The following is a 13,320-nucleotide window of genomic DNA, read 5'->3' on the forward strand; positions in this document are numbered from 1 at the left end:
TTATTGCCAAGATCAATATCATTTCGAGGTTTTCTTTTTTTTTTTTAATTGGAACAAAAATGAAACAATCCTCCACTTGGTTCATCTACATCCTAACAATTTCATTAAAAAAGGGAAGAATTCATGGGAATGCCTGCGTTATCTTTTAATCTACAAGCCTTCTCTTTATCTCTGACCTACATACATATACTAGGTGTTCGAAAACGATTATACCAAGTTTTCAAATCAAATATTACTTATACAGATATTACTTATTGTTACAACAAATTATAAATTAAACAATCCCAGAAATTTGTACTATTTTTCAATAACAACTCTCTATTCGCTCTTTAAACTTCTATATCGACCTACTTCTAATTCCAGACAAATATTCATAAACGAAAATGCTTTACAAATTGAAAAATATTCATTGTATACCAACTATCTGTTTCAATGAACGCTATATGTTTTCAAAATTTAATATATACTTCTTCCTTCTTTCTGTATATTCAATGTTTAGAGGAGAAAAAAAACGTGTGACGATTCACTGTTTTATCATACGCGTTTCATTGTTACTGTCATCCGCGTATTAGTCATTTGACAACAGAAATATACGAGAATCCGTGCAGAGAAACCCAATAGAGATGTGTCATTGAGCCTGATCGAGCAACAACAGGCTGCATAGTCTAATTCTCTAAGTAAGTACTCGGAATAGCGTCGGCAATTGTCCCGTGTAATAATTGTTGCACTTGGCGGCGATCACGCTGGAATCGAAAGCGAGATTCCACCCGGAAGACACGTTGAATTACCATGCGAACACCGCATATCATGAGTTAATGGAATTATGCAAATTTGTCAGTTATCACGGCCTATAGGCCCGATCTTATTTGCTTAGCGTATTCAACAATGCAACGTTGGCGCGTTCGCGTGTTTGCCCTCGTCTTCGATGAGATATATTTATACTATCAAGTGGTTCGAGCGCTTCAGACTTGTAATAATATTTATCTGGCGCGGCAACCGCGAGTCCCCAGCCTTTGCTCTTACGTGTGTTCATCCCGTCGAATGGAATCCAATCGTCGAATTCATTGTAAAATTTTATGTAAACCACTCCGGGTTTCTCATTACTAGGCCAATTTTCTTCACGTACCGAATTGTCGTGCGCTGATATTAAAATAGATGTCTGGTTTCATACGGCACACTTTGCTGCGTCGCGTCTCGTTATTATTAATCGACCAGCGTCAAATGGTCATTCTCTTTTTTAGAAGATGTACGCTGCTCAGCTCAGCCGTAATGATTTCATCTTTTTTTTTCTAAGAATCTTTATCCATGCTGATAAAAATATAAATTTCGATAAACATTTGCAGTCCAGTAATTAATGATTCTATCATTCTGGATTGTAATTACTTGACAGGAACTGTAACGAGTAATTCTAAAACGTTGAAAATAAAAAAATTTCTGTTTGAATGTTTGGATGTTCATTTACCGCCAATAATTTGTTTACCGAGGTTAATTCCATGTGCAGTAGTCAAAGGGTTAAATATATCTTGATAAGGGAATTCCGTTTGCTGCGCAGCCTCCAGGCTTCAGCGAGCATCGTCGTAAAAGTCTTTATCTCGCGAGTAGTCCTCCGCGGATTGTGTGCGGTAATGTTCCCTAGTTGCACATGTTGATAAGCATTAAACGTGTTTGTGGCTGCAAGATAACTCGCGCATTTTATTAATATCCATTAAGTACACCGACAGATTATCGCCGCTCACGGTTTTGCATCTGGCTGCTTTGCTTATTATTAGAGACAGCTTTAACGAGGCTAATTATAGGCGATATTATATATCCATTGTCTCCTGCTGGCTGACTCCTTTAGAAACACGTTGTCGAGGTCATTGTCTGATCGACACTCTTCGTCCCGCGCGAATCGGACTTTACCACCATGCTTTTCAATTAGTACCATTCGATTCTTGTTCTACAAGTATCGATCATTCTCATACTACATGATAGTATCACTGTCGTTAACTTGAAAGTTTGACAAGGTTTGAAAGTGAATGTCACGTACGAGAGATTTTTTCTGATGTCCTACTTTAAACATTTAGGGCATCCCATTAGAGTTATGGCGAGAGGCCAATAATTTATATAATTTGTAATTACAATTTATTTGTATAATATTATAAATTCCTACCTTTCAAATTTTTCGAGGAGAAAGTTACAGAGAAATCAATTCGTTCTCTGTAAAACAAACTCCCCTTGCTCTGTCATATGAATGGAGAAATAAAAAAACTCTGATGGAGCAAGCGATTGTTGTCATGATCTAGAAATATGAGAAGGGACGCTTGGTCGCGAGTCTTGTTTATGCTGGCATCTTTACAGGAGACAATTGATTTCAGTTGCAAAGTAACCAGCAAATCGACGTCAACGAAATATATATTACACACGGCAAACGCGAAAGATGCGTTGACTTAGATAATTCTTCCCCACCTTATTTTTTCTTCGCTCCTCTTCTTGCTCGAACGAGCACTAGAACGATTAAGCGCATTGCGGCCCAAGCGATGATATGTTTAACTACAGTCACGGTTATTATGGGAATGTTTACGGAAGATTCTTGGAAACGTATGTCGTCGTACGGTCTTGAACTCTCTTACTCTAGTCGAAAAATGGCTTTCGAAAATGGACATATATAATTGGGAAAAGATTACAAGATTTACAAGATTACAAAATCGTCAGTATAATTGGAAATTAGATGGAATAGGTTGGAATAGGAAATAGATTGGAAAGACATACGTAATTCTATAACAGTATGTATAGTTATCACGATAAATGTTATTTGACTGTTTGTGAGTTACCCCAGGTTCAAATAAAAAAATTGATTTTTCGTTCTTTGATGTGTTTATTGAATATTTATATTGTAAGTATCTACTGTGGAAAATTATAGGAGGTAAGATACTACTACCTTCACGAGATAGTCGAACACTGTTCAATCGAATATTCGATAATCTGTACAGTGCCATCTAGCAAAGGGAAACAAACATTCTATGTTTACGTCAACTTACGTGCTCGTATATCGCTGGCTTATCGTTCTGAATTCGTCGGTATAGTAGTGTGTGCAACACTAACACGAAGAACGAAATGCGAAATAGCAAATTAATTTGAATATGGCGGAATTATGATTGAGACATTGATTAAACTGGGAAATTGTGCAATAAATAATTTGTAATTTTGAAAATAGGTAAATAATTTGCTGTACAATATCAATTTATAGTAATTTTAGCAATAACTTTTACTTCAATTAATATGAATAATCAAAGTTTTACTTTATTCAGACGTATGCATGTAATTAAATAAATTACTAAGAGACGTACACAAGAATTAATTTTACAACACAACTGATTATCCAAATATACATTGGACATACTAAAACTTTCCCATCTTCGATAACGAGCAAATTTAAAAATAGGTAGCAAAACATTATATTTTTATATATTGCGTCTAACGTATTTGGCTGCTTCTCGAAGTAAATAGAATTATATTCATTGAGAACTTAATCAACAAATAAAATTAAATAGTAATACATATCACTTTTATCATGAATATTTACTTACTCGTTATATATTTAAATTATTAATCACTACAAGTGTATTTCCATATTGATCCTAAGCCTCTTTGAATGTTCAAAGTAATTGTATTAAAAAGACTATTTAATATTTAATAATGTTATTTATAGGCAATTCTTATTTATATGTATATTTCCCACTTGCTTTTTAGCATTACACCAATTAATAAAGATAAATATAGGTTGTGCTCAAGCCAATGATGTTTAACGATTACATACTTTTAAACTAAGGAAACACTTAAAAAGATCAAATGAAAGCAAAGCGAGATTGAAATATAAAAATTTCGAAGGGCAATTCGACTTAGCAGTGTGGAATCACATCTTATTTTTTCCTCAATCCTAAATTGAATTATAAAAGATATTTCATTCCATGTAATATATCTGTACATTGTACTCTATAAGACATGGTATTTTTTCTTTCATTTCAGATGAAAATTGAAACATCCCAGGATATGACGTAAATATTAGTATAAAGAGTAACGGAGAACGGCACCATGAAGAAGAATCTCACGCCGTAGTGCGATGTTAGTCACACAGACACCCTCCTCGACGGACAATCTGCCGAATATGCTGCCGGTACTCGAGGAGGAGGCGGATGTCGATGTCGACGACGCATTCCCGCCGCATGTCGACACGACGAATATCGTCATACAGCCAGAGTCGCCCACCAGCAAGAAGCAAACGCTGAAGACCTTCAACGAGGTCAATGCGCTTCTCCAGGCCGGCAGAAAGAGGGAGGCTAAGATGATCATAAGGGAAAACGCGTGGCCATTGAACAACGGGATCAGAGCGCAATTGTGGCCAGCCCTTTGCAACCAACATGCACATGGAAAGAACATGCTCGATGGATTCTATTGGGACATGGTCAATCAAGTATTTGGAACTACAGGTTTGTTTCGAATAACTAAATATTACACGCTTCATGTAATTTTCATATCTCAAAGATACCAATAGACTTGTGGATTTTTATGCAAATTTATAGTTTTATGAATGCGAATTAAAAAATGGAAGTCAGAATGCTTTGCATTTATCTTTATTAACTGTTGACGAATACCTTAAAAGAAACTAAGATAGAACTTTGTCGACAAAAACTACTCTAAATCCTTCAGGTAACATTGAAAATTTGAATGTGTTGTCAGGATTGACAAGAAGTGCCTCCTAATTGAGAAGCAAATAAACCAGATAATGGGTATTCATAATTCATTAGCAAAAATGACCCAACGGAAAAAGACTTTATAATGCTAAAATTATTTTCTTTTGTAACAAAAATGAAGTATTGCAATTATGAATACTTATGATGCAGAAGAAACTATATTGCTTGATATGTTACTATTGGAAATTTATAAGAATTTAACGCGTTTTCTTAGGAATTATTAAAGTCAGAAGCTGTACAAAGTTATTTCCTATTCTAATAATAACGAGCTGAAAATCTATCTACACACATGTATTATTAGCGTCTCGATACGTGAAGCTTGCACGTACAGTCGAAATGTTCTTTTGTCTAAAATCTGTCATTGCAAAAACTATAACGTTTCACGTAGAAAGCTTTCTTCCTTGTACACCAAATCTCGTTACATAAATTTCATATAATTTATCGCTTGTTCCCTTTTTGCTTAACTAACGTACTAAAATTCTGGAACTACACATATAATAATATATAATTAAATATCTATACTAGTTGTTTTGCAATTTACAATTTTGGAGTAACAATAATAATAAATTAACTTAACGTAAACTCAAATACAGTTGCATGTTTGCGTTAGATAAAACGTACGTTCTACCTGTTTCTTTAACCGGATCTTATCTGTTACGTAACACGTATTTAACCCTACCATTTGAGGGTTAAGTCGATTTAGAATTTTTCTACAAAAAGCAACGTAGTTATAATTATCTTACGAGCATATCAAAATTGCTTGCCTCTCCTTGTAGTAAATAAAATTAGATAAGAAACGACCAGTTTACCTGTAAGCCATTGCCGATAGTAACTTTGATAATGATATCTAATTTGACAAATTTGATAATGAAACAAAGATTTGTAAATAAATTTTACAAACTATATATATAGACTTCCTTCGCACAGTTCTTTATAATCTTACGATTTTAGGTATAACAAGACAACATACATACATATATATATGTATTCACTTCATTAATATTATTAGTTGGTAGATTATTATGCAAAAATATGTGTTCATAATTACAAGCTGATTGAAAACAATCAATTTTCTTCGTTGTTCAAATATCTGATGTTTTTCCTTTAAATGGAGCAAAAATGCAAAAGTTCAAAGTGTCTTACTACTCCTACAGCTCTTTTCCTTTTTACGCCTTTTTTTTAGAATGCAAATACCCCGAATCGTAAATACCGGTCCTAAAGCGATTTTCACCCACCTACTTTTTATGCTACTGCTTGTTTCTTAATACCACCAATATTTATAAGATCGTGATTGACTGTGATACTATTATTCTACGTTATAATGTTTAGGCTTTTACAAAATATAACGATAGATTATTCTAACAAATGATTAAAAAAGTGCTTATATATTTTCGTAATTATTTATTTCATTGTAAATTAATGATGGCATTTACTTTACTGTATGTTCAATAACAATCTTTTATACATATATTACTTTAATCATCGTAAGCTAATCTTAAGTTCGCGTGATTTTATAATTCTAATATGTGGGTTCGAGAGTTCGTATATTCGAATTGTAGTGTTCTACGTTACATGGATGTATATTTATTGTTAGAAAAAGATGATGCGTAACACCTTTACTCGGTTGGTGAGAAAAATGGTCAATAGACAATGAATTCAACTATTGTAAGCAGCCAAATGCGGCGTACAAAATGTTTCAAATAGATTAATGTAACTCTACTTAGTTACAACATATTAATGTTGTACTTTTTTAAATGTTCTATATAGCTATTATATTGCTATATTGCTATATTGATATATAATGCAAATTAATTTATTACTTTTAATTCTTCTTTAGATAAGGAGTCCTTATTATCGAATGAAAACTTACCGGTTTCATAAAAACGCATTTTAAAAAAATATTTCTTCCACGATTTATTGCATTACGATTATTTACAATTTGATAAATGCATAAATATTCGCGGTCTAATTATCAGATACTCCGCTGGTAATTTTCCATCGAATCTCATTAGACCAGATGCGATCCTCCAGTCGTTCCGATTAAACTTATTTGTTTTTAGCAGCGACGACTGATGTATGGAATTACTTGTTTACAGAGCTACCGGAAAAATCAATCATGCTACCACCGTTCGTGGACAGCACTCATTGCCTGTCGTACCACCTGACGAGAAAAGGCAGGAGCGTTGCGGACAGGATTGTGTCTGTGCTGGGATACGCTTGTCCTGATATCACCTACAGTCCTTCTCTTTATCCCATCACGGCTCTTCTACTTCACTTTATGCCAGGTGAGTGTATAAATAAATAAATCGTCCGCCTCTCCCTTAGGAATACGTAGGAAGAAGGAAAGAAGGACGGGTCTTCCAAGAAAGCTTCTTTCTCTTCCCATTTGTTCCACCGGCACAATGGAAATTCACATCGCGTGCCGTAAGTCGAATTTCTTGCTCGTTCGCATAAATTAAGATGTTAGGCACGCGGTTGGATAGAATCCCAGGTTTATTATTAGAATGAAATCAGAAATGTTCACGAGATTACCGTTTTCCATCCATCTGTTACAGAGGAGGAGTGTTATCATTGTATGGCCAGCTTGGTCGCCGCTAAAGACAAGATGTTCATTACGCAAACGAAACTCCTCTACGAGGTTACCTGGAAAACCGTCGAGCAAATCACTAAAAAGCACGTGGTATGTAGCTTTAGGCACAAATTGTCTAAGATGAATCATGAAACGACCGTTCTGGCTTGTTTGGCTTGAAATGATTCTTATTTTACTTATAGATACAATGTTTACCAGGAAATAGCAGCCGTGTCTTCAGCTTCGTTTTTAAACGGTTTTCTGACTGATTGGTGTTGTCATAGATGTCTGTAAATGCATCATACACAAATCATTTCTACATTAAACAGACTAGAACGGAACAAGTATATGTATAAATGTAATTATTTCTTAATGCTTGGCGAATGAATCATAAATTTTCTAATGATTAGTAATCTGAACGTAAAAGAGCTACAATCAGAACTAGAAAATATTACGAAGCTAATTATGAAACGTTGTATGATATAACATTTAATAATATTATATTATTATATTTATTTAATAATACTATAAATCTTTTAAATACAACCATATTTATATTTTATGTTTATTTGCATTTTGGAACACATATAAAATTAATGACATTTATTTAGATCATTTATCTATGGATATACTATATATAAATCACTTTATTCGCGTATATTTATTAAAGTATATGATTTTGTATGAAAAATTTAAGGTGTTGCTAAACTTTTTGCAAATAACTTTCTTTGTCTCGATGATTTGTAAAAGTTACATTTATACATTTAAATTGAATATGTGGTTTATTTTTAAGAATATATAGGACTGTAATATTTCATTAAAGAAATCAGCAGCGGTACATTTGGCGAGGCACTGTTCTGGATCGAGAGCAGAAAGAATTTACATGGATTGGATGTGGTGGATTTTGCAGCTTCTTCCTTTCCAGCATTTAGTCAGGGTCATGGACTGTTTTCTTCACGAAGGCATCAAGGTCGGTATTTACAAGATTCAAATGAGATCAACTTGAGACACTTATACTCCTTTATCGCATCTTTTCATGGTATATTAAAAAATATTATTGGCTCCGATTCAAGAGAAGGATAGAGTTAAAGATATGTATAATATGGAATGCTTTTTCAGGAATAGTATGAATGGTGAATTCGAATGTTGACTGTATGCCAGTGAGAAGTCGATTAGATATGTGCATTTTTGCATATTGGCTCTTCTTAGTGTGTTGTGCAGAAAGTAATATTTTGTACATTTATAAAACTGTATCATTCTTCGTGATATTATATTATTATTAGTATTAATTTTTCATTATTTGTTTCAGGTCTTCTATCGTGTAGCAATGGCTATAGTTTTATTATTCTATAAGCATTCATCGCTGCAAAACTCTGAATGGATGAACGAAATTTCGAAAAACGGTATTGACGCTGCTCTGTCGAAGTTTTGCAGACAAACACCGGTAAGTAGAAGTGTAAAAAATTCTTTAACACATTACCGATACATCACCTACAGTACGCAAAGTCATTCAAAACGCATACTAATTATAGCTTTCTCTTAATATTCTTACATATAAAATAATAAGTAAAGCAAATTCTTCTTAAGCTCACTTAAACACGGATTATTGTTTATTTCAATCTCATATGGAATAGATATGTTACAACAATTTATATCTATATCTATATCAATATAATGTTAAATATTAATAATTTATAAACTTACAGGTAACGCCAGCTAAATTTTTACGTACAGCATTTGGGATACGTGGACTCAGCTCAGCATACATATCAAGGGTATTTTTACGCACAGAAATGGCTCTAAAAAGTAAAAGTGTTATATCGGGATCCAAATCATTGGCTAGATCACGATCCACAGATAATTTGCCGACGAGTCAGTCTCAAGTCAACATTCAGATGATGTCGCACACGCTCACGATACGAGAAGTATGTTATCTGTATTCCTCTTTCTTCCAAGATGGTGTAAAACACCGAATACTTGACAAATTTTTTCCAACAAAGTATGGACTCACGTACATGCTAAAATTTTATTTCATTCTACCTGGTTGTTTCTCCTCCTGATCAATTCTTATGGGGTATACTCTGTTAATTTTGTAGTACTTGATAGTATATGGCATGTTAATGATATTACTCTCCCACTTATTTTCAAAGTATGAGATTATATTCATAAAATAGTGTACATATATGTGAGCCCATTATTTTTATCGTTAAATGTTGCGAATGATTCCTTATTTGTGAGAAATGTTGCAGGTTCAAAGGTTTAGTATCAATAGTTTACGTGCTTAATGTTTCTTACTGTAGAATAATATAAGTAGACGTTTTTCAAAGATGATGGGTTAAGTTAATAGTTTCTTAGGGTATCAGAATGCAAATTATGCAAAAGCTGTTCAATGATTCACTTTGTTTTCAGAAAGAGTGTGAAGACACATACAAAGACAGGGTATCGTATAATTATCTTTTTGGGAAATGTGTTGTTAGTTTCATGTGCTCTGCCCTCTGTTCCTGAACTACTATACCTGTTACATTCATTCATACTCACCCATTGTTACACTTATCGTGCCAGCTTTGTTGCTGTTACCGTCTATCCACTTGCAGTTACTGCCTTTTGAACATTAGAAAATAACAAAAATTTCTTCCAGTAAAGTCATATGTTCTATTTATTAGGTTTCACTGGCTTTCAGTGTTTCGCAGATATGATATCTCAAATGTAACAATAAAAGAAATATATACGTTTGTATTCATATATTCTATCGAAAATGTTTATTTGTTACTACTTATATGTTTTACATATTGAAAAATTCAATATATAGATGGTGACTGTTACTGGTGGGCTACACGAAATGTGTTTGCTTATCATTGATCGATAGGATGGTCGAATTTATCTCTCAAGGCAAAAGTTCAAAAAAACTTAGCTGTTGAAAGCGCTTCAAATCGCTACATCAATTTCGATCAGTGAATGCAGCAGCGTGCTTCATAAACTTCAGTATATCCGCAGTACAATATCACATTTTGGTCGTAACAGCTGTATAAAAAAACAAACCAAACGGCGAATGTTCAGAACAAACTTATTTTAATTTTATATACTAATTAATTTCAATGCTTTGGTAGCACATTGATTACATCATTTAATTTTCTTTTTTGAGATCATTACATCGGTTACACCGGTTAACAGTGAGTTGGGCGTTTCATTCGTATACCTACTCCACACTTTTTGTGTGATATTAGAGGAAAGACTTGAAAAATGTGGCCGATGTTTCCTGTTATGCTCTGTGTCTCCGATGGTTTTAACCAGTGTTATAATATTTATTCCTATTTTCTGACACGTAAAGTTGAACCAAAGCTGTATGCCAATATAACTGACGGTTCTGTGTTGTCTTGTGTCATGCTGCGTTACTGGAATGATGATGGATTTAATGGTCATGGGTGTAGGGTGCACACAGTCCTGGACCGCGTGCTCTGTCAATGGGGGTTTATCCCATACAAAGCATATGCTCCCAGATTCTAGACATGCCTGATGTAAGTACTTACGGCCGTTCAACACTAATCCACAAAGAATAAAAAGTTCGGCAGTAGCAGAATTTTCTGTAGTTCGCTGGTCGCCTCTCTGTGGCATGTCGATATTGTCGTTATTGGTGTATATACAACCGCCTTGAAGTACATATTAAATAGGATATTTAGTCAACATGGTATTTCTATCTTTGGCTATTATCAGAGTGATATTAGCTTAAATCTGTAAGATACATTTCATGTCGATTGAACAATGGCAGTCGTTTAGCAGATCTTCTAGCAGAATTTTAAAAAGGGCCAGATCGATGTAAATGATATATGATTGTCATTCACGTTCAAGGTATAAGTACAATTAGTAATTATCGATTAAGTCGGCTTTTGTAGTCGCAATTTCATTGTCAATTCTCTGTTGTATTCCTTACTTGCCTGAGGTTTAATTTTCTTACAGAGTATACACATTGAACTGAATGATGTATGGCCTGATTTATATATTGAAGAAAACGATGCACTCACTCGTACTCCTTCTGAATAAATTATGTGCTCAGTTTTACTCTTCTCTGCTATTAATTCGGCATGTTGTCCCTGTCTTATTATCATGCATTTGTAGTGATTGTTCCTGGAATCCTTTCCCTTAACCTCTACTAATTTTTATTGTTACATTCTTCTTACACTCCTTTTGAATATTTTTTGATGTAATTAGTGTGCAACATCAATAAAAATAAAGTAAACTTGTAGTTACAATTTTAAACTGTTTGAACACTATTCAACGTATATGTAGTCATATGCACATTTTTATTTTTACATTTTATTGAGCCTTTATCATATCACGTGCATTGCCTCATCAAGTTACCATTTCACAACCTTAATCTACTTATTATCATAATTTATAATATTGTAGCAATTCACTTTTATATTTGAATGATGTTCTTGCTTTTTGCATGATGGTTTTGCATCTTGTGTAAGCACCTAATTTCCTAATATTTTTTAAATTGTATTTCTTGATAGTTTTTTCTTGTATTGGTGTTATAGATTTTTAGAGAACAAATTTTTAAATTACGAAATCGTTATTGATAAACAACAAAAGAGCCGAATGTGATAATTATTTTAATATTAAGGGTATATAAGAATATAAAAATATTGACAATCTCCTTTAGCACAAAAAATATTTAAAAGTAAATTAAAATTAATATAAGTGATTAATTATATTAATTTAATTATTATTATATTAATATAAGTAATTATACTTAGGGGTTCAATATACATATATGTATATAAAACTTAATTTTTGTATATAAATATAAATTACCATCAAACAAATAGGTTTTAAAAACCAAATTTCATATCCACATGATTTAATAAAATTATTCAAAAAGAAAAAAAAACTAAGTAAAAGACCAGAAGAATATACTTCCTTTTTATATTGTTTGGCTTGATTATTTTTTTCAGTCAAAGGCATGATCTACCTCTGCTATGACTTAGTTTGCTGTATTCTTGAACAACTAGAAGATTATTGAGAACTAGTGTTTGCGCAATTATAAATACTGGCCGTAATTATATAAAATAGTTGTATTAATTTTTTGTACATTTATTTTGTGACAGTTATTCACGTTATGGTCCTGGTTGCCTATGCGGATCACCATGTATCAACCAATCCTATTGTATACAACAGAAGAGCATGGTTGTTCTTTGACAACATTTTATGTAAGGGTAGAACAACATGAACCAACCCTCTTAATGATAAAAACATGTAACAATGAAGTAAGTGTATTCTTTATAGAATATTGATTTTTTATCTCTGCTTAATAAACATTCATTTGTACTTTTTGTTATAAGGTATTTGGTGCCTATTGCTCCACAAGATGGTGTGAACGTAACTTGAAAAATGATAAAGGACAAAGACAAGCTTATTTTGGGACAGGTGAAACTTTCTTATTCAGCTTGTATCCTGAACGAGCAAAATACCCTTGGGTGGGTATGGATTCTTCGCACAATGATTCTAAAGTCCATCATTCAGCTGAACTGTTTATGGCGGCAGATTCAAAAATGATAACAATTGGAGGAGGGTAAGAGTTTTTTAAATATAATATTTATGAAAAATGTGTATACTATTTATATAAATTATGATACTCATTAATACTTTGACTGCTACGTTGGTCATATATGACCGACCTTCTCGACAGTTTCTCCTGTGACGCCACGGTGGTCATTGGTGACCGGAGTGCTTGAACTTCTTATAATTGTAAAAATTGTATGAAAATTGACAGTTAGAACATTTTGAATATAACCGATAAATAGAATATACTTTGAAACAAAAAGTGCCACATTGAACAATTAAACATTTTTATTAGAACATCAATAAAAAAGAAAATGAGAACAAATCTTGTATCTAACGGTGCACTGTGTTTGCATTCATATCCTTGAGGCGTAAAGTGTTAACCGTTTGGCTCCCAGGGGTCTTTGAAAAAACAGGATCGAAAAATCCCGAACAGCGCGATAGCGCTTGTCTTAATCG

General features: G+C 33.2%; 1 protein-coding gene and 1 long non-coding RNA gene across 6 annotated transcripts in view; one reads left to right on the forward strand and one right to left on the reverse strand.

Moving 5' to 3' along the window:
• Positions 1-13,320, forward strand: part of LOC100647951 (GTPase-activating protein skywalker) — a 44,782-nt gene that overhangs the window by 26,127 nt on the left and 5,335 nt on the right. For 2 of the 5 annotated variants that reach the window (XM_048404562.1, XM_012319171.3), the window contains 10 exons: positions 4,009-4,469; positions 6,830-7,018; positions 7,289-7,413; positions 8,126-8,272; positions 8,612-8,746; positions 9,009-9,227; positions 9,712-9,741; positions 10,731-10,817; positions 12,408-12,566; positions 12,642-12,871. In XM_048404562.1, the coding sequence (XP_048260519.1) occupies positions 4,103-4,469; positions 6,830-7,018; positions 7,289-7,413; positions 8,126-8,272; positions 8,612-8,746; positions 9,009-9,227; positions 9,712-9,741; positions 10,731-10,817; positions 12,408-12,566; positions 12,642-12,871 (1,688 nt within the window). In that variant the 5' untranslated portion in view covers positions 4,009-4,102. The remainder of the gene's footprint in view (positions 1-4,008; positions 4,470-6,829; positions 7,019-7,288; positions 7,414-8,125; positions 8,273-8,611; positions 8,747-9,008; positions 9,228-9,711; positions 9,742-10,730; positions 10,818-12,407; positions 12,567-12,641; positions 12,872-13,320) is intronic. The other 3 variants (XM_003402801.4, XM_012319175.3, XM_012319176.3) reach the window with 3 other exon arrangements.
• On the reverse strand, positions 9,303-11,797 carry LOC125384746. Its single transcript, XR_007223501.1, has 2 exons — positions 10,830-11,797; positions 9,303-10,694 (listed from the first exon to the last, which is right to left on the reverse strand). It is a non-coding gene; the product is annotated as an uncharacterized LOC125384746 (long non-coding RNA).

This window comes from Bombus terrestris, chromosome 3, assembly GCF_910591885.1.
Source record: "Bombus terrestris chromosome 3, iyBomTerr1.2, whole genome shotgun sequence".
NCBI classification, from domain to species: Eukaryota; Metazoa; Arthropoda; class Insecta; order Hymenoptera; family Apidae; genus Bombus; species Bombus terrestris.